The 18,338-nt window shown below is 39.4% G+C and overlaps 6 protein-coding genes across 10 annotated transcripts; 3 read left to right on the top strand and 3 right to left on the bottom strand.

The window, feature by feature from the left end:
* Positions 1 to 219: 219 nt before the first annotated feature.
* uri (unconventional prefoldin RPB5 interactor) lies at positions 220 to 2,705 on the top strand. The gene is made up of 4 exons (XM_018106263.3): positions 220 to 287; positions 342 to 640; positions 697 to 2,206; positions 2,266 to 2,705. Exons 1-4 carry the CDS (start codon positions 258 to 260, stop codon positions 2,638 to 2,640), a joined length of 2,214 nt encoding a protein of 737 aa, XP_017961752.1. The 5' UTR covers positions 220 to 257; the 3' UTR covers positions 2,641 to 2,705.
* Positions 2,706 to 3,184: 479 nt separating this feature from the next.
* Positions 3,185 to 6,549, bottom strand: Fcp1 (RNA polymerase II subunit A C-terminal domain phosphatase Fcp1). Its single transcript, XM_018106685.3, has 7 exons — positions 6,200 to 6,549; positions 5,949 to 6,042; positions 5,410 to 5,846; positions 5,163 to 5,344; positions 3,887 to 5,104; positions 3,595 to 3,822; positions 3,185 to 3,526 (listed from the first exon to the last, which is right to left on the bottom strand). Exons 1-7 carry the CDS (start codon positions 6,547 to 6,549, stop codon positions 3,390 to 3,392), a joined length of 2,646 nt encoding a protein of 881 aa, XP_017962174.1. The 3' UTR covers positions 3,185 to 3,389.
* A 214-nt stretch (positions 6,550 to 6,763) lies between these two features.
* Positions 6,764 to 9,359, top strand: LOC108655018 (peptidylprolyl isomerase domain and WD repeat-containing protein 1). Of its 4 annotated transcripts, none has more exons than XM_018106687.3 (9): positions 6,764 to 6,980; positions 7,037 to 7,424; positions 7,483 to 7,715; positions 7,774 to 7,987; positions 8,044 to 8,346; positions 8,408 to 8,526; positions 8,679 to 8,799; positions 8,869 to 9,088; positions 9,151 to 9,359. In XM_018106687.3, the coding sequence occupies exons 1-9, from the start codon at positions 6,794 to 6,796 to the stop codon at positions 9,295 to 9,297; spliced, it is 1,932 nt and encodes a 643-aa protein (XP_017962176.1). In that variant the 5' UTR covers positions 6,764 to 6,793; the 3' UTR covers positions 9,298 to 9,359. The 4 variants fall into 4 exon arrangements, with proteins under 4 accessions (XP_017962176.1, XP_089116983.1, XP_089116981.1 ...); XM_089260857.1 differs by having other exon boundaries at positions 8,679 to 8,806; positions 8,876 to 9,088; XM_089260855.1 differs by having other exon boundaries at positions 8,408 to 8,538; positions 8,685 to 8,799.
* A 67-nt stretch (positions 9,360 to 9,426) lies between these two features.
* Start1 (Steroidogenic acute regulatory protein-like) lies at positions 9,427 to 12,960 on the top strand. The gene is made up of 12 exons (XM_018106830.3): positions 9,427 to 9,600; positions 10,066 to 10,216; positions 10,295 to 10,443; positions 10,509 to 10,667; positions 10,729 to 10,782; positions 10,843 to 10,975; positions 11,038 to 11,171; positions 11,354 to 11,506; positions 11,572 to 11,676; positions 11,740 to 12,329; positions 12,391 to 12,514; positions 12,578 to 12,960. The coding sequence occupies exons 2-12, from the start codon at positions 10,120 to 10,122 to the stop codon at positions 12,656 to 12,658; spliced, it is 1,779 nt and encodes a 592-aa protein (XP_017962319.1). The 5' UTR covers positions 9,427 to 9,600; positions 10,066 to 10,119; the 3' UTR covers positions 12,659 to 12,960.
* SIFa (neuropeptide SIFamide) lies at positions 12,836 to 13,603 on the bottom strand. Of its 2 annotated transcripts, XM_089261052.1 has the most exons (3): positions 13,425 to 13,603; positions 13,228 to 13,392; positions 12,836 to 13,167 (listed from the first exon to the last, which is right to left on the bottom strand). In XM_089261052.1, exons 1-3 carry the CDS (start codon positions 13,504 to 13,506, stop codon positions 13,079 to 13,081), a joined length of 336 nt encoding a protein of 111 aa, XP_089117178.1. In that variant the 5' UTR covers positions 13,507 to 13,603; the 3' UTR covers positions 12,836 to 13,078. The 2 variants fall into 2 exon arrangements, with proteins under 2 accessions (XP_089117178.1, XP_017962320.1); XM_018106831.3 differs by having other exon boundaries at positions 13,228 to 13,470.
* Positions 13,604 to 13,791: 188 nt separating this feature from the next.
* LOC108653086 (uncharacterized) lies at positions 13,792 to 15,540 on the bottom strand. The gene is made up of 2 exons (XM_018103402.3): positions 14,565 to 15,540; positions 13,792 to 14,495 (listed from the first exon to the last, which is right to left on the bottom strand). Exons 1-2 carry the CDS (start codon positions 15,329 to 15,331, stop codon positions 13,889 to 13,891), a joined length of 1,374 nt encoding a protein of 457 aa, XP_017958891.1. The 5' UTR covers positions 15,332 to 15,540; the 3' UTR covers positions 13,792 to 13,888.
* Positions 15,541 to 18,338: the final 2,798 nt, after the last annotated feature.

The raw sequence follows: 18,338 nt of genomic DNA, 5'->3' as shown, positions 1-18,338 counted from the left end.
ATCTTATCTAGTTGGGTGTCTTTATTGCTGTTTTATTATTTACCTATCTCTTAAACATTTTTGTTTTAGTCAAAGCTTTGCCACGTTTTCTGTTATCTTTTTTGGAAAGTACATCACAAATGAGACCGCTCAATATTTTAAATATTCAGTTTCGCAACCCATTTTGTATTTAAAAAGAACGGTCACACTTGATTTGCTATTCTCAAATGATAGGTAATCGCGAATCAATTATCGATAGGTTTCTTTCATAAACAACGATGGAGCGGCGCGAGGATGTGCTTAGACAAGTAACAAATTATTTAAATATTTTGTAAAATAATACAATTTAAATAATATTTTAGGCACTCGACAAGAATGCATATGAAACGGAGCGTTGGCTAGCTTATAAAGCCGACAATGAAGTCGCCATAGAGAACTTGAATATGTTCGCTAAAAGTCTTTCCGTCGAGGTTATGGTGCCAATTGGGAAAAAGGCTTTGATGCCGGGAGAATTGATACACACGAATGAAGTGCTCGTTGGTCACTACCAAGGCTACTTTTCTGCTTGCTCGGCTTATAGGGCGGAGGAGATATGCCAGCATCGCTGGAGGCTGGCCAACGAGCACCTAAGAAAACTGCAAGTGGAGGCGGACTTGTGGCAGTAAGTTGAGTAAACATTTGATAATTGCTTAATATTCTAATGTATATGTTGTGCAGAAAAAATCTAGAAACACCAATCCTGGAAGGCGCTATGCCCAAATCTGATGAAATTGAAATAGTGGAGGAATACAATGAGGCAGATCACAATAATTGGCTTAAAGAACACAAAGCGCGCGTGCGCAAGGAAAAGCTAGCGGAACGTGCGCAACGAGAACAATCCAAGGCAGCCAATGCGCAGAATGATGTGTTCCAAAAGCTAGAGGAACGTGAACTAATGGAAGAACTGGGCCTGGATCCAGATAATTTCAGTGAGCAAACGCTTAGCGAATTGCTTCCCAAAGAAGCACCAAAAGAAAAAACAGACTGTGATAAAGAAAATTCAACAACTAAGACGGATGAGGAGATATTCGACATGCTTGCCAAATTGGAAGCTCAGGAGGCGAATGACGCAGCAGATGTCGATAAAGAAATTGAGCAAAATGTTCAGAGCACAAATGAAATGGTGCGCAATCTAATGAGTGGACAAACGCAGGTGACACCTGCAAAACAACGCCTAAGCGGAATCAAAACCATTTCAAAAAAAGATGAACATGAAAAATATGAGGATCAGCCTGAGCTGCGCTTAAGCGGATCGAAAAGAATTTCAAAAGTGGAAGAAGATAATAATAATAATGAAGATGAGAATCAAGCAGAGCTAAGCTTGAGCGGAATCCAAAACATTTCAACAGAAGAAGAGGACGAAGATAATGATGAAGATGAAGAGGATCAGCCTGAGGAAGTGAAGTTAATAAGGCAAGAAATGCAGCTGTTGCCCATTGAAGAGCGACAGGAGTTTTTAAATTCACAATTACAAATAATCAAAGCGAAAATGCGTAAAATACAGAAAGTCTCCTTTGCCAGTGATGAATTGACACATTTGATGAATGTTCTTGTCTGTCTGGAAGATGATTTGCAGGAACTGCTGTTCGAGCAAACAGAAGCAGCGAACACAGATGAACTGTCAGAAGAATCAGAATCCGTCTCCACGCTCGACAATAAAAAGCGACGCATCTCTTTCGCTACAGCCGACGAAGAGCTGCTTTTCAAAAAGGAAGAAACCGTTGCCGAAATGTTGATCAATGGCAAACAACGCCAACAAAGAGAAGTTATTAAACTGGATGATTCGTTAGTGCTGTCACAGCAGACAGTGGAGCTAAAGCTGGACACAGAAAAGCATTCCAATTCACAGATTATGCAAAAGGTTGAAGAGAATTTGGAGTTTGTACAGCAAAATCAAAGTGTGCAGGATTTTGATTTGGTAAATCAAATACTAGAAGCATCAACAGGCAGAATTAATACCCTACACATAAGCTTTACTCATTCTGACGCGCTGCCAGCTACTCCAACTACAACTGATGATACTGAAACGCCGGGCACTCCAGCCCAGTTATATGAGCTCTACAAGAAAGCCCAGGAGAAGTACTCCTTTCCGATTTTTGTGAACGGCTTTGAGGGCGAGGAGGACTTAAAGGTGCCCATCATCAAGGAGGAGGACCGTGCAAGTGCCTATGATGACCCACGCAAGCAGGTGAGTAGAAGAAGATAAAAATATTAATAAACTTCCACCTAATCGCTTTAAATTTGTAGTTCAACAATCCGTCGGCCGAGTCCGGCATTAGCTCAGATGCCGCTTCAGTAGACTTAGAAACGAAATCTATATTGCGCAACAAATCAGCTGTGGAGCGCGAAGTCCATGCTGTAACCGAAAAGCCCAAGGAGAATCCAAATCCATCAAACAGCAGCAAATCCAAAAAGAATAAATCTCGTAAGGCCAAGAAGGAGAGAACCATCGATGATGATCTGCGGGACATGAGTGCCTATCAGAAGGTCATGCAGGATCTGATTGAGAAGGAACCAACGCTGGCACCGGAGCCATTGCCCAAGGGCAAGTTTATAGATGTACATACGCCGAAGAAGCGCATTAGCCGCTTTAAAGAGCAACGCTCCATGAATAAAACATAGTTTTATAAATGTGGGTGAGATATGTACATTTATTTATTTTGTGTGAATAAACAAAACGATATGAATCTATGTACAATCAAACATTTGTTTATACTCATTACACAATCATACATACATATACGCATGCACGCACACACAATCGTTTTTTTTTTTATTAAATTAAACTCTACTAAATCCGCTTCAACGGAATTTATTTTTAAAAACATTTACAATTTTTTTTTTTTTTTTTTGTAATTACAATATTTTGATTTTACATTTGTAATCGATACTTTATATATATATTATTATTTTGTATATATACTTTATTACATATATAGATATATGTATATATTATAAGTGTGTGCGAATAATAATTAAAAGTGTGTATTTAAACGTAGATACATATTAACTACTAATACATACAGTGTGCAAATCTGTTTCGTATTTAGAATCTCCTTAAAATTTCTCTCTTTAAATATTTTAATTAACTGATTATTGCTTTGTTTGATGGTTTCTAAAAAACCAAAGCGAAGATTAATTTAATTACGTTAATGTATGTTTCGTGTTTTTGTTGTTTTTTTTCTTTCGATTTTTTTTTTTTTTTTTTTTTTTTTTTAAGAGTAGGTACATTTGAAATGTCAAAAGTGCATTGAACATTATTATCGCCAGCTACTTCCAAATCTTCCAAATGCTATTCGCTGTGCTCGACTTTTGGTGTCGAGTGCACCGCAATTAGTTTTCTGCTCGATGTCCAGTTCGGATTGATATAGCTAATCTTCTAGTCCAAGAAATTCACGCTCCAATGCGGCGCCCATCATATTCCATTCGCCGTCATCACCGTCATCTTCCTGGTTGTTTTCGCTGTTCGAATCAGAGCCCATTTCCAAATCCGATGGCAATTCCTCGCCTGCAAATCAAGTGTTTAATATATAGTTTATAATTTCATAAAATCTATTGTATATATGATAGGCATACCACGTCGAAATTTAGCGCTTGGCACTTCATCATCGTCTTCTTCTTCTTCCTCCTTTTCCTCATCCTCAGGCTCGTCCTCTTCATTGGAGGAATTCTTATCGAACTTGGCCACTGCGGTGGTCGTACCCAACATCATATCCTCGGAGCGTGTAAAGAAATCATGAGCACGATTTGAAGTTTCATCCTCGCGTTTACGCTTCAACAACTTTTTGTCCATTGGCGGATTTTCTATTAAATTGCAAATATTGTATAAATGAAAATGAAGGCGTTTACTTATTTTCCAGCTACTTACCGAAATTGACAGGGCCCTCATCGCTGGAGGAATCCGACTCGAAGAATGTCTCGTAGTCCTTGTTCATGGACTCGATGTCCGCATTGGTGAACACCAACAGCGGATTAAGTGTTTCACGGAAATTCCCACCTTGCTCTTGTTGCATGCTGCTCGACGGCGATATCTCTGATCTCTCATTATAGTTCACTACATGCTCGGGACTGTGGCAATGGGCAGGTGGTTGTCGTCCTTTGTTGCGCACCTTGCGATCGAGCGGAAAGAGGCGCTCATCAACATGCTCCCAGCGTTCGGCGCAGGCCCACAACCAATTGGCATTAACTACCTTAATGTTCGGTTCCTTCTTGGCCGCATTCACTTTGTAGGTGCCGGCATTGACGGCCACCAGGTGCGTTACATCCTTGCTAATGTTTGACTGGACCTCGGCTCCCAAGCTTTTAGCTATAAAATAGGCACGCGATTGCTCCAACTTCATCTGGGTCGGCACCAATCCGGAAAAGACTAGAACTTGACCACGCAGCACTTCACAGCGTATTTTCGGCACAATGATCTTCAGATCTGGTATCTCTGTAGTCTCATCGTATATGGCATAGAAACGTTTGTGTATATTTCTCAATATGACCTCCAGATACAGTAAATAATCATCGGGATCCTCAATTTCAATTTGCTTCTGACCATCAGTGGTAATTTTCATCTGCGAAGTTGTGGCCACATCATCAGTGGTAGCTTTAGCTGCCTCCTCGTCAGCTTCGCCCACTTGTTTCTCATCGCCGCTAGTTGACGACGCGATGCTTTCCTCATCCTCCTTCTTGGGCGGCAATTTTTCAGCTTTTGAGCTGTCCATAGGTACCTCATCAATGACATTAATTTCATCGCTATCGCTGCCTTTGTTGCCGCTGCTCTGAGCTTCAGTTTCTGGCAAACCGGACGAGTTCTCATCAACTACATTCAGAGTCTCTTCGGTTGTTGTGGTTGGCTTGCCATTCAATTTGTCACTGCTGTTATTCACACCGGGCTCTTTAGTATCTATCGCATCTTTTGCGTCGCTGCCTAAATCAAATATGTCCACAGAGGAGTCTTCTTCGTTGCCCTCTTCATCCTTGCTTGTACTGGAGACAGTGTTGTCGTCCTTATCCTTCGTATCTTCAGTTTTTAGCTCCGATTCTTTTTCCGACGGCTTATTTGAGACTTCCGCTTTCTTTTCGGCAATTTTATCAATCTCTGCAAATATCTTGAAATTGTAAATATGAAAAAATATTCCATTGGGGAAGGTGCGTACCCTTGAAGTCGACGCCCTCGCCATCTAGCTCGTGCTTGGATAACCCAGGCGGCGCATTTATATCTCCAGTATGTTGAAAGAAATGATAGGGCTTCACTTGAATCAAATTGGATGCCATATTCCAAACATCCTCACGATCATCTATAATGCAGACCATGGAATCGCCATTGGGAAACAGCGCTCTATGTATAAAAGAGAAGAATAATGGGTGAAGAAAAGTAACACAAATAGAGTGCTGCCGCTTTACTTGAGATTATCCGTTTTGCTTGTGGCATTGAAGCACTCATCGCGCGACAAAATGCGATGGGAGAAGAACTTTCCATCGGGATCAAGCAGTTGAGCAATCATATGCGCATAATTACGAGCACCAAAGGTGCAAATGTGCAGCTCATAAAGCTCTGACATTTTCTCCAGGAACTCCGCTGTGCCCGGCCTCAGGCGAGTGTGATACCACGGCGACTGTGGGCCGTACAATTGAAAGTGATAGATGCCCTTTATATTATCTGGCACTGTGTCGTTGGTTGTGTGTATCACTGTCTGATCGAGATCCACCAGCAGCACCAGCTTGCGATCGGTGAGCAAGCGGCGTGTGTCATCATGCCCAAGCTTTTGAGCTAGCTTCTGGGTTACTTTCAAATCAGGCATTGTATGCACCATTGGAACCGAGGCCTCAGATGTTTGGCCCTATTAAATTATACAGATTTACCAATAAGAATTATTATTATGTTCTTTTAATTACAACTTTCCAAATATCTTTACAATTTTATTATTTCGTATAACACTTACATTGTCGTTCTGCCTTAAGTCTGCGCCGCAGTCTGCGCACATATCCTTAATAACCGTTGTGTGTATGCATTCGGATAACTCCAACAGCGCATCTCTGAAAACATAGCAAACAAATAAAACAGCTTAAATTTTATGTATACGCGCATGTGTGTTGCCATTAATGTGTATGTTGCAATCAGTGCATTCCACCCACTACCGCCCGCTCCATGTTTGCAAGAAGAAATGAATTGGAGGAGGGGGAAAAAACTCACCCTTTTATCACTATTTCGCCTTCCTTGCGAAGCCGCTTTTTGACCACTCCGGCACGGTTTGATTTATATTTCAAAAACATCGAATCGCCCTTTTTAATGGGCTTACCATCCTCACCGAGCTGCTGATATAAAAACAAAATTTGTGCCGCCGAAACATTTTGCCCTTCGCGTACGCGCCATTTATTGATTCGTATGCGTGTCTCAGTCGCAGAAAGCGCTGCGTTTACAATGATACGATTTACACTTCCGCCGCTGCTCGTGCTGCCACCGCCACCGTCATCCACGTCCCTAGTAGGCTTTGACGTAATCGGGACCACCTGCGTCTTAACCTCTACGCTTGTCTTTTGCATACTTTATTTACAAATTGTGTATATATACAGATTTTAGTTTTGTTTAAATCTGTGGCTTGTTATGTTTTCAATTTGTGTGAATTGCGACAGCGCGAATTGACATTCCCAATAAAGGCGGACAGCTGTTTTTGTATACTTGCAGTTTCGATATATCGCAAAGGTTCGATAACTAATAAAAGTTCCGACTCATAATTTACACGTTTTGTTTGTTTGGGTTTGTTTATACGTACACAATTGAAAGAAAATGAGTGCGGATAATGAAAAAGAAAATCTGAAACGAAGCGCAACTGAAGATACTGCAGAAGCTGAGAAATCGACAGAATCAGAGCAATCAATAAACCAAGAAACAGAAGCAGAAGGCGAGGATGATGCGTGGATTGGACCGATGCCATCCGAACAAAGCACTGCGGTGCCGGCCAAGAAAAAGAAAGGTAAACAAGCTTAAATTAAATACTGTCTTAAATTAATTTACGCTCTTATTTGATAGTATTGCCCTATGAACATATTTATTTGGAGAATTTGCCGAATGCAGAGAGCTATGAGCGCAGTTACATGCATCGAGACGTGATCACACATTTGGTGAGCACGAAAACTGAATTCGTGATTACCGCCAGCTTGGATGGACACATCAAGTTTTGGAAAAAAATGGATTTGGGTATTGATTTTGTGAAACATTTTCGAAGTCATTTGGTGCCAATTAAATCGCTAACTGCCAACAGCAGCGGCACTTTGCTTTGCTCGGCTGCCACCGATCAAACAGCAAAGGTCTTCGATGTCGTTAACTTTGATATGATCAATATAATTCGATTGGGCTATACGCCGCTTTGCAGCGAGTGGATCAATTCGCCGGGTGATGCGGTGCAAGGACTGGCCATGTAAGTAAAATAGCTAAATAAATAAAATATATATCACATTCACATATATTCAATTTAGCACCGATTCGGAGAGCAACAGCATCCATATTTATGATGGTCAGAGTGGTGGTGAGGCCTTGTACACCTTAGACAAATTGCACTTAGCTCCAGTAGTTGCCATGTGCTTTAATTTGGCCATGGAAACAGTAATCTCTGTGGATCGTAATGGTATATTGGAGTATTGGCAGAATTCTCGGCATGATTACAAATTTCCTCAGCGTTTGGTTACATTTTACTCAAAGTTGGATACAAGTAAGAAATTAATATATTAGCCATTTGAAGACTAGCATTTAATATTTACCCCATTTAGGTCTTTTTGAATTCGCAAAGAATAAGACCCAAGTAACTGGCTTGGCCGCGACTCCGGATGGTAAACGTTTTGCTGCTATTTCTACGGATCGCAAAGTGCGTGTCTTTCAATTTAATACGGGGAAACTTTTGCGAGTCTTCGATGAGGCTTTAACCACATACACACAAATGCAACAGACGCCACATGCGTTGCCCAATATGGAATTTGGCCGAAGGTAGGTCTCCTCTTTCGATATGATTCAATTGTAAAGTAAACTCTTGGCTCTTGTAGAATGGCTGCTGAACGTGATTTGGAGAAAACGGCACAAAATACCACTATGAATATACTCTTTGACAACACCGGACATTTTTTGCTTTATCCCACAATGCTGGGCATTAAAGTCATAAATGTTGCCACCAATCGCTGTGTCACTATTTTGGGTAAAACGGATAATATACGGCCATTGCAAGTGGCACTCTTTCAAGGTCGAATAAAGCGACAAAAGGCAGCCATAACCCTCGAGCAGGAAGCCAGCGAAAATCCAGCGTTACAAAATTTACTTAATGATCCAACGGCCTTTTGCACAGCATACAAGTAAGATTATTAATACTTATAGAAACGACTAAAAATTAATTGAAAATAATTCTATTTTTAGAAAGAATCGCTTCTACTTATATAGCAGACGATTGCCTTCTGATTTGCAAGATGTTGATCGTGACATATTCAATGAGAAGCCTTCCAAGGAGGACATCATTGCCGTGCCTGAAGCTCAAGGTAAGTGCTTAGCTTTAATTAATTTTAATTTAATTACTAACAAACCGTATACTGTCCCTTACACGCTAACATTCTTTAGACGAAGGTGTTTATACATATACATACATATACACGATTTCTTTACATTATAAATTTTGTCAATGGTTTTTTAGTTATACAACGTATCTATGAGAATGTAGTTTTGCATACCACTAAAGGCGATATACATATAAAATTGTTTTACAAGGAGGTGCCAAAAACGGTGGAAAATTTTTGCGTACATGCGAAAAATGGGCAAGTTCTAAAATTCATTTTACTTATCTGTACAAGCCAAAGACTTCATAACCTTCTTTCTTAATATAGCTACTACAATGGACATATATTTCATCGAGTGATCAAAGGTTTCATGGTTCAAACTGGCGATCCCACAGGTACGGGCACGGGTGGAAAATCCATTTGGGGACACGATTTCAAGGATGAATTCGTGCCGAGCTTAAAGCACGATCGTCCTTATACTGTTAGTATGGCAAATGCGGGCCCCAATACAAATGGCAGTCAATTCTTCATAACCGTCCTACCTACAGTAAGATATTATCTTAAAAATGAATTATATATGTTTTTAATATGCTTCTTTGGTTTTTTAAGCCTTGGCTGGACAATAAGCATACCGTTTTTGGTCGTGTGTATCGTGGCATGGAAGTGGTGCTCAATATATGCAATGCTAAGGCAAATCCCAAAACTGATAAACCATACGATGACATTAAAATAATTTCAATACATTTAAGTAATTAAGCACAACAAAATAATTATAGCAAAAATAATTGTATAATAAATTTATATTTTGAACTGTGCGCGTTCAGCTGCGCCACCTATTGGCAAATACTGTAACTGTTAGTATATTGGTGTTTCCGCATTTCTTTTAGCACGGCCACACTAAACAGCTGTTTATACAGTTTCACTCGTAGTCTCTCATTCACTGCCAGAGTAGAATCTAAACAAATTGTAAAATACGCGTTACACGGTGCTTACCTTTTGGTAATTTATAATTTGATATTGCATTATCAACTGTGAGTGCGTACGCATAGTGGGCTGAAGGTAAATATGCGCTAAGGTGCTGCTTGATAGCTATGGGCGTACGATGCGGGTGGAAGTGAAAAAACTTATGCTTGAAAATAAAGAAAGAAAAACAAAGGAAACGAAGAAGACTATTGGAGCTTATCAAAAATCTATATGCATCAGTACGCTCTATATTTAATGCTTAATTTGTGTCAATTGGTGCAGAAATCATACATGCATATAAAAATGAATGTTTGTAAAAGTGTGTATGCCTGTATGCTTGTGTGTGCTTTACTTATCAGCATAAACATTGTATTTAACGGAACCACACGTCGAGGAAACTCTTCATAGCGAATTCATTTGTTAGTCATAACGAATGCCGAATACACATTTATAAATATTAACTATAGGGTAAAAGTCTTATCAATCCCCAGCCAACTGCTTATTATTTGCTGATAACACAAGTTGATATAAACAAAAATTGTCAATTATGTTGAATTACAGTCAATACGCAGTTGTTGTCTAAAAATGAGCTAAGACTTAATAAAGAGCCCAGCCATGTCTCAAAATGATGATGATGTTCGAAGCACCGCTCAGCTGTTGCTGACAAATGCGAGGTACAGCGGTGTTCCGTACCATATTCCATATGATATGTGTGAGTATGCCAATCTGATTTTTGTTATCAATGCACCCCATTTAATTTATTGATTTCTTATGACTATTAAATTTGCAGCTCGGCCGCACTCCATTAATTTGTTTACGGATGAGTTCCTAGGCGGCTATTCGCAGGATGGACGCATGTCGGTGGTGCGAAGATTCTTTTGCCTCTTTGTCACATTCGATTTGTTGTTTGTATCGCTACTTTGGCTCATTTGCATACTTGTGAGTTGTACCCTTTGTTTGCTCCATTGAAGATATATGCTAATTGCTTTCATTTTCCATTGCAGATTGGTGGCGATAATATATTCCAGGCCTTTCAGAAACAAGTTATGCACTATACCATATACACATCACTCTTTGATGTTGTTGCCACAGCGCTTTGTCGTTTCATCGTCTTAATTTTCTTCTATGCATTGTTGTACATAAATCATTGGTCCATCATTGCAGTAAGTGCAATTCGTCATCTAATTGTTATTCGATGTATAATTGCGGAACAATTTTTTACAGCTTTCTACCAGTGCCTCATGTCTGTTTCTCATCACCAAAGTTTTTTTCTATGATGTAAGTTTAATTATTGGAAGTATATAAATTACGGTTATATGATTTAGCCTTAATTTACAGTGGGTGCATTCCAAGCAACAAGTATTCGAGGTCATAGTCATTATAACATCCTTCATTCTGGCCTGGGGCGAGGCTTGGTTTCTGGATTGCCGTGTTATACCACAGGAACGTCACGCCCGCCGTTATTTTGCTGGTAGCTGTGTGCCTTTCCTTCTTTTAATTACTATGTATATACATTTAAATATATTCTTGTAGCCGCGAGCTCAACCGATCGCGCAGCATTGACGCAGCCAACGATTTTGACTGAACGTGAGCGCGGAGCTCAGAGTGTTACTGATTTTTATTCACCCTTGGATACGGCTCACCATTCGGACGAAGAGGATGAACAGGTCAGCTAAGTATTTATGCATGCGCATAGCTAAAGACATTGAATAAAACAATTGTTTGGCATCATATAAAAGAAGTTGCAATCGGCGAAATTTTAGACATTTTCAGATTTTTCCAAATGTTGTTGGTAGTGAGATAGAGATTTGGATTATAACTATTTGTTTATCTCTTGTTTGCTTTGCAGGACGAGGAGTACAATCAAATGGGCTTAGATTGCCTGCGCAAGGCATTTGAGCTTATCGAATCCGCAGATTGGAAGATGGAAAAAGTAACTCCCAAGGGCGATACAATCTACAGCACACAGCGCGAAAAAATTGGCAAGATTTATAAACTAACGGTGTGTATTTGTTCGATTTCTATATTAATTTATAGATTCTTAATTTATATTGATTTCTATTTCAGGCACGCCTGAAGTATCCAGCAAAGGCGCTCATGGAGGAGCTCTTCTATCGGATTGAGGATGTGACAAAATGGAATCCAACTTTATTAGAGTCTAGAATTGTGCGAGTAAGTACTTAAATCTCATCTTTAATACTTCAGCATATTGAAATAATGTTAATATATTATTAGAAAATCAATTCGTATACCGACATTACGTATCAAGTTTCCGTTGGCGGCGGCGGCGGCATGGTCAAGAGCCGTGATTTTGTTAACTTACGATCGTGTCGTTTAATTTACAATGGCAAAATCTGTGATGATGATGAGGCGGCTAAGCTAAGCAGCGAGGATGACGACGATAATTCTCTAAACCGTTCCTGTGAGGGCAGCGTAACAACAATATCCGACAGTGAAGCACATACACCACAATTTGGAAGCGTTGCCAATAGCTATCGGAACAAATTTTTTGGCCAGAGCTCGTTGCCGCCAGCAGAAGTGGTAAAAACAACTGCGACATCTACGGCACCCTCCGCATCGGCAACACCCTATGACACATTGAGTAAAAGTCTGGGTGCCAAAAGTTTGGGAGCAGCCATCGTTTTTCCTGTGGAGCCACCGCCATTGGATGATGAATTTGAGGATGCCAAAGATCAGCCAGACAACACGCCGCCCGTTGTGAACAAGCCAAACAGTGCGGTCGGCAAGACCAACAACAAGGTGTGGATGAGCGCGGCAATAAGTGTGGAATATCCAGCAATGGCTGCCACTACCAAGTACATAAGGTGAGCAAGGAGACCCACAGAGCAAATTCCATTTACTAATGCCCTAATTCATATCAAACAGAGGCGAGAACATTGTATCGGGATTTGCATTTCGAGAAATCATTGGCAAAAAGGATGGCTGCATTTTGGAATGGGTGCTCTGCCTGGATCTCAAGGGCTATATACCACGCTACGTGCTAGATGCAGTGAGTACTTATAGACTATACATTTCTATAGAAAAATTTTAATTATAAGTCTTTCATTAATAGGCGCTTACCTCAACCATGGTGGACTATATGAAATACCTGCGCAAGCACATAAACGAGCTGCGACAGCGCCGACGTCATTGATTGAGCGATTTCAGCTCGATTGTATATAGTTTAAGACGATAAAGTGATATATCGTTTATATATATATATATATAATGCTCTCGCAGCATATACTAATTGTATTCTACGTGAAAGCTAATTCTATTCTAATTGTATCTCAAGCTGTAGTTAAGCCATTGAAAAGTAAAAACAACAAAGTGAAGTGCATTCATTGATGATAAGTTTATTGAGTATGTATGTATGCTATATTTATATATGTGGTAGATATTGTAAGTTATGTGTATGGACGACTTAACTAATACATTTTATACAATGCTCTTTTACTCGTAATTGATTTCAAACTTGTCTGGCTCATGAGTCTATTTAGTCGCTACTTGTGATTCGACAGCTGCAGTATAATTTAGCTTTAGTGTGCTTTAAGATCAGTCTCAGGGCTTGCTCCTATTTGCTATCGTTCTGTGGAAACCAGCTTTGACACGCCTCCATGGCCACCTCACAAACGGCGCTCATTGCCTTGGCATTGTCATAATCTAAGGAAGATCGTATGGATATGGTAATGCCGTTATGGTATGTATGGTATGCAGACTCACCCAGAGCATTGCGCTTGCCAAAGATGCTGCCATTGAAGGGCGGCTTCCTGTAGGCTGCCTCGCTGCTGTGCAACAGAATCGCTGCCACAATGATGGTGACCAATAGCAAAGTGAGAGTACATCTAAGAGCTGCCATTGTATAATCTGTTAGTGGCGTGACTGATGCTGCTGCTGCTGCTGCTGTTGCTGCTGTTTGCTCTCGTTGACTGCTGAAGTCGAAGTGTGATTTGTGTCAGCCAGGATAAGCGCTTTTATAGGCTGCTCCGCTTGCAACCCCATTGGCAGCCTGTCTATCAGCGCCTGGCTGCCTAATTGAGTTATTTGCGCGTTAATTGAAAGCAAAATGACTTGAGGGAATATGAGATTTCTTACTTTCCGCCTATATATAAAAATATTATTCTATATTAATTTAAGTACAAGCAATTCAAATATGCATCAACCTCTGAATTAAATCAAATCAATCTCTATCTCTCTCTCTCTCTCTCTCTCTATTAACTACCTCTAGTCTATCCCTTTCATTCAAAGTATACACTTTAATTATATTTATTAATGTATTACAAGCAATTCCAATATGCGCCTATTCCGAAATTATATAAAATTGATTTGAGCAGCAATCTCTCTCTCTCTCTGTCTGTTCTCCTTCTATCATTTTTCACACACACTAAAATACCGTCTTGGTGCCCGTGTTCCACTCGAGCACCTTGTTGAACTCCTTCTCGCCAAAGCCGATGGCCACCGCCTGCTCCACACAGCTATTCTGACGCTTCAGATTGTCGATCATGAAGAGCTGCTTCTTATAGGCATTGAGCAGGTCCGCACGCTGGCGTTTTAGTGCCTTAATGCGGGTGTCTCTCATCTTCAGCTCCTTGCGACTGTAGTCGAGATCCTCGCGTTGCTGTGTCGCTTGCTGGCTGAGCATTTGCCTTGTGGCTTCTGTCTCATCGTTGGCGCGCATTAGACGATTCTCCAGATTGGCATTGGTTTGCTTCAGCAACTTTGTATCGCGGCGCAGTAGTTCCAGCTCGTGCTGCAGATTGTTGTACTCAGATTGCCGATCCTTATGCCGTCGGTTCGCTTCCTCCGTTTGCAGTTCCAAGCGATGCAGCTGCTCGGACAATTTGGCATTGGTGTTGATGGCCTGATCCCTTTGCGCCTCAGCCTTGCGCAGTGCTTCAAACGTTTGCTCCAGCTGCATCTTCTGATCGGCCATGTCCTGCGTTAGCTGACCATGATCCTCCTCCAAAATGGCGACTTTGGCTTTCAGAAATCTAGATGAAGATTTATATAGTATTATAGACATATGTTTGGACAATCTGTGCATGCTGCTCTTTGCTTACTTGATGAAGTTGTCTTGGGTTAGCTGCTTCTTGGATTGTCCGCTGATAATAGTTGTGCTCTCTCGTGACTGATGCACCAGCTCCAGCTCCACCAGCGGCTGTTGCTCCTGTTGCTGCTGTTGCTGTTGCTGCTGCGGCTGCTGCGGCTGCTGCGGCTGTTGCGATTGTTGCGACTGTTGCTGCTCGAACGCTCCATCCGCATTGCGCAGCAACAGATCTAATGATGGACTCGCCTTAAAGTTGGGATTGCGATATTTCACAAACGTGGCCGTCTTGTGTGTCGCTCGGCGCGTGAACGTGCTGTCGATGCGGCCAGCAGCAGCAGCAGCAGTGGACAAATTTGTTGCTGCTGCCGAAGCAGCAGGCGCTGTGGCATGCCTACCGTGCGCTCTGCCACCGCGCCAATCGGGCATCTTAGCCTTGTTCAACTGCGATACTAAATTCGTTGTCTGTTTGCCCCTGGGCGTTGTCATCTGCGTCGATGGAGGTGTTGGCGTGGTCGGAGCACTCTTGTTTGGCGATCTACTGACTTTCGACCTGTGGCCACGTCCCGCTGTATGCCGATTATTGATCGCCCCATCGATATTCACATTTGCGTGCAGTTTCTTCTTCAGCAATGTGCTGGGGCCCTTCTGTTTCAGATAGGTGCAATAGCGGGACTGGGAGGTCACCTGACTCCCATTGTCGATGGGATGATTCAATGCCATCATATTTAGTTCCTGATTGATATGAAAGAGTTCCTTTTCACGTGACAATATCTCGGCCATAGTGCCGATTAATATTATATAGCTATTGTCTTCTTCTTCTTTTTTGTGATTATTATGATTAGTTGGCTCCAATCCTTAAGCTTGAACAGCTGCTGATCTGATGAAACGTTTTTTCAACAAGAAATTTTTACTAATAATTATACTAAGGGGACGCTGACTCCGTTCGGAGCTTGCCTTGTTTTATGATGAGCCAAAAATCGTACCCTGCTTTGATTTCTTCTTTTTTTTTTTGACACTAAGTTCATAAATAACAAACATAAGAAAAAGCTGATAAACACTTGTGTCGAGTGTGTGTAACCAGGTAACCCGGCTACCTGTACAGGTGAATCAACATATATAGATAGTGGTGGTTGTTTTTGTTATATTTCCCCAAAATATTACGACTGTTGCTATTGTTTTTGCCCCATCTCTCACTCTCTGACCTCTCACTCTCTCTCTTCCTCTCTTTCGTAGCTGTCTTAAGGCCAACGACTTGTGAATTTATTTACCTGTCAGCTTGGCTTTATGAACTTGACTCAATCCACGTGGGTGTTCTTGTTTCCATTTGTTGCCAAAAAATAACTAAATAAATAAATAAAAAATCAAAATATATTTAACTCTGTTGCGTGGGCTTCTTGTATGCAAATTTGCTGCTCTTTAGAATTTTGTGATGTAATTGTAAATGGATTTGTCACCAAGGCAGCTCATCAAGCCATCGCCCACTTGATTGTGGCTGATTCAGCCTATTAAACTCTTCAGTCAACGCACACTATATGTATACCCATCGAAATTTTGCGCAAATTGGGTATAATGTGTGCTCAGAGATGTGAGAAAACTCCACTCTATAGCTGAGAACGGATATACTCTATAAACTCATAGTAAAAATATGTATGAAGTGAGAAATGCAGAAAAAGAGCTAGGAATTTATTTAATTTATATGTATACACCTCATCATATATATATATATATATATAGTTATAGTTATATATATAGTTATGTCTGTCTGATTGCCTGCCTCTCCTGAGAGAGGCTTGTTTACTGAGTGAACACCCTCGCTCAATTAGGAGCTCTGCTCTGATTGCCTTTTGAGTGACTTTTCCGTATATAAAGGGGCGCCAGCTGCGTAGGCGTTCAGTCAAGTCCCTGACCTGTACTGGGTCAGACGCAGTGTGTGGTGAATATATTTAAATTTTTTTATTGTTAAATTTGTATTTTTAACTATTTAATTGTTATTATTGTAAATACATATATAAATAATATATATTTAATCATTTTAATAATAATAAGTTTTGTAATGTATAATCATTTTTGCTTAAATAATTTGTATTTATTTAAGTAATATTTAAATGTTTATGTTTAATTATTATTATTGTACACACATACATATGTTTTGTCGATATATTTGTTTAAATTTAAACTCTTCTGTATTGTTAAATATATTTAATAAATATTAAATTTTATTAAAACAATGATAATTATGAGAATGATCATTACCTATAATGATAATTAAATGTAATCATTATTTAGAATTACAATTCATAACAATTAATTATTTAAATGATTATTATTCCTAAGCAATAATAATGAGAATGATCATTATCGATAATGATAATTAAATGTAATAATTATTTAAGACAACGATTCTCTACTTAAATGATTATTATTGCTAAGCATCATTAAAAATAATGATCATTATCAATATGATTTTAATGCTCCTTACAATAAATTTCGCAGATTATGTTTTCTATAAAAAAATAAACAATATATAATAACTTTCTACAACTTTTTAATTAACTACCTCATATGTTATATAAATAATAAGCTCTCTTATTAATTATGAATGTGCAGAGTGCATAACGTTTGCCATAGTGGCAGTCTCAGTTAAATAATTTTTATTGTTTTTCTTTACACTTTATATATTAAATTTATTATTTAAAATATTTTACACTGCATACCATAGTTCTTCTTTTGAAGCCATATTTTTTTAAACAAATCAGAATAATTCTTCCTGTCTATCACCATCACTGAAATTATAAAGAACATATTATAATAATTATATATTATGACAAACTTGACAGCTCAAAAATGTAAATCAATTCTTGAAAAAAACAAAATCTCTCGTGTCGCAGGCTCACGTAAAGATGTGAAAATTCCGGCACGTCTCTGAAACGAACTTTTGACATTGAACAGACAAAGATAAAGAGGGAGAAGCACGCATGATAATCATAAATATTGGTATAACTAAAAATATAAATAGAAACGTACAAGTTAATGGGAAACGTCAACAATTGAACCCGACCAAGGCCAACAGAGCAGAGCAGAGTCAGAGTCAGAGTCAGAGCGGCCGAAAAGGTAAAGGAAAAACGTTCTGCTCTTTACTACCTGAAAAATAAAATGTAAATGCAAGTCTCAAGATTTATGTGGCTTAAACAAAACACAGTCTGTAGTTAGCTTATACAAATATGTATAGGCCACATAGTGCACATACATACTTATCTGTATACATGTGTATATATCGCGTAAGTATTTGCCGTATTGCCGTATATGCCGTCATCGCGGCATTCTGTGGACTGCCCACACAATCATTCTATTTGCTCAGCTCTCCAGCCAAGTAAAAACCGAGATCTTAGCAACTCTCCGAGTGCAGCTTAGTTAGTTGCGTTGGCCGAGCATGACGTGATTCGGGAATACTTGAAGACCCAACACGCTGGAGGCTCTAATTATGCGGTATTCGCTCATTAGAAAGAAAAAATACAACATTTCAGGTGAGAACGAGAAATTACACCTAACTAACAAACCAAAAACAGTTAAACGAAGTCAAAATACACTAGTAAATGAAATTGTTGTTACTTAAAGTATACATAATGTATTTAAAAATATACATTTATTTTATTAAAATAATTATATCAGCTATTAAATTAAAGCAAATACAAATTAAAGTAAATAAAAATAAAAATATTTTAAATATAAATATATGTTTATGCTAAATATGCTAAATTAAATTATAATTTAATTTTAAATAAAAGAA

The sequence above is a fragment of the Drosophila navojoa genome, chromosome 5 (assembly GCF_054131105.1).
Source record: "Drosophila navojoa isolate 15081-1374.11 chromosome 5, UAZ_NAV_1.0, whole genome shotgun sequence".
Classification (NCBI taxonomy): domain Eukaryota; kingdom Metazoa; phylum Arthropoda; class Insecta; order Diptera; family Drosophilidae; genus Drosophila; species Drosophila navojoa.
Note: the sequence above shows the minus strand (reverse complement) of the source record. Positions and strands in the feature narration are given on the sequence as shown.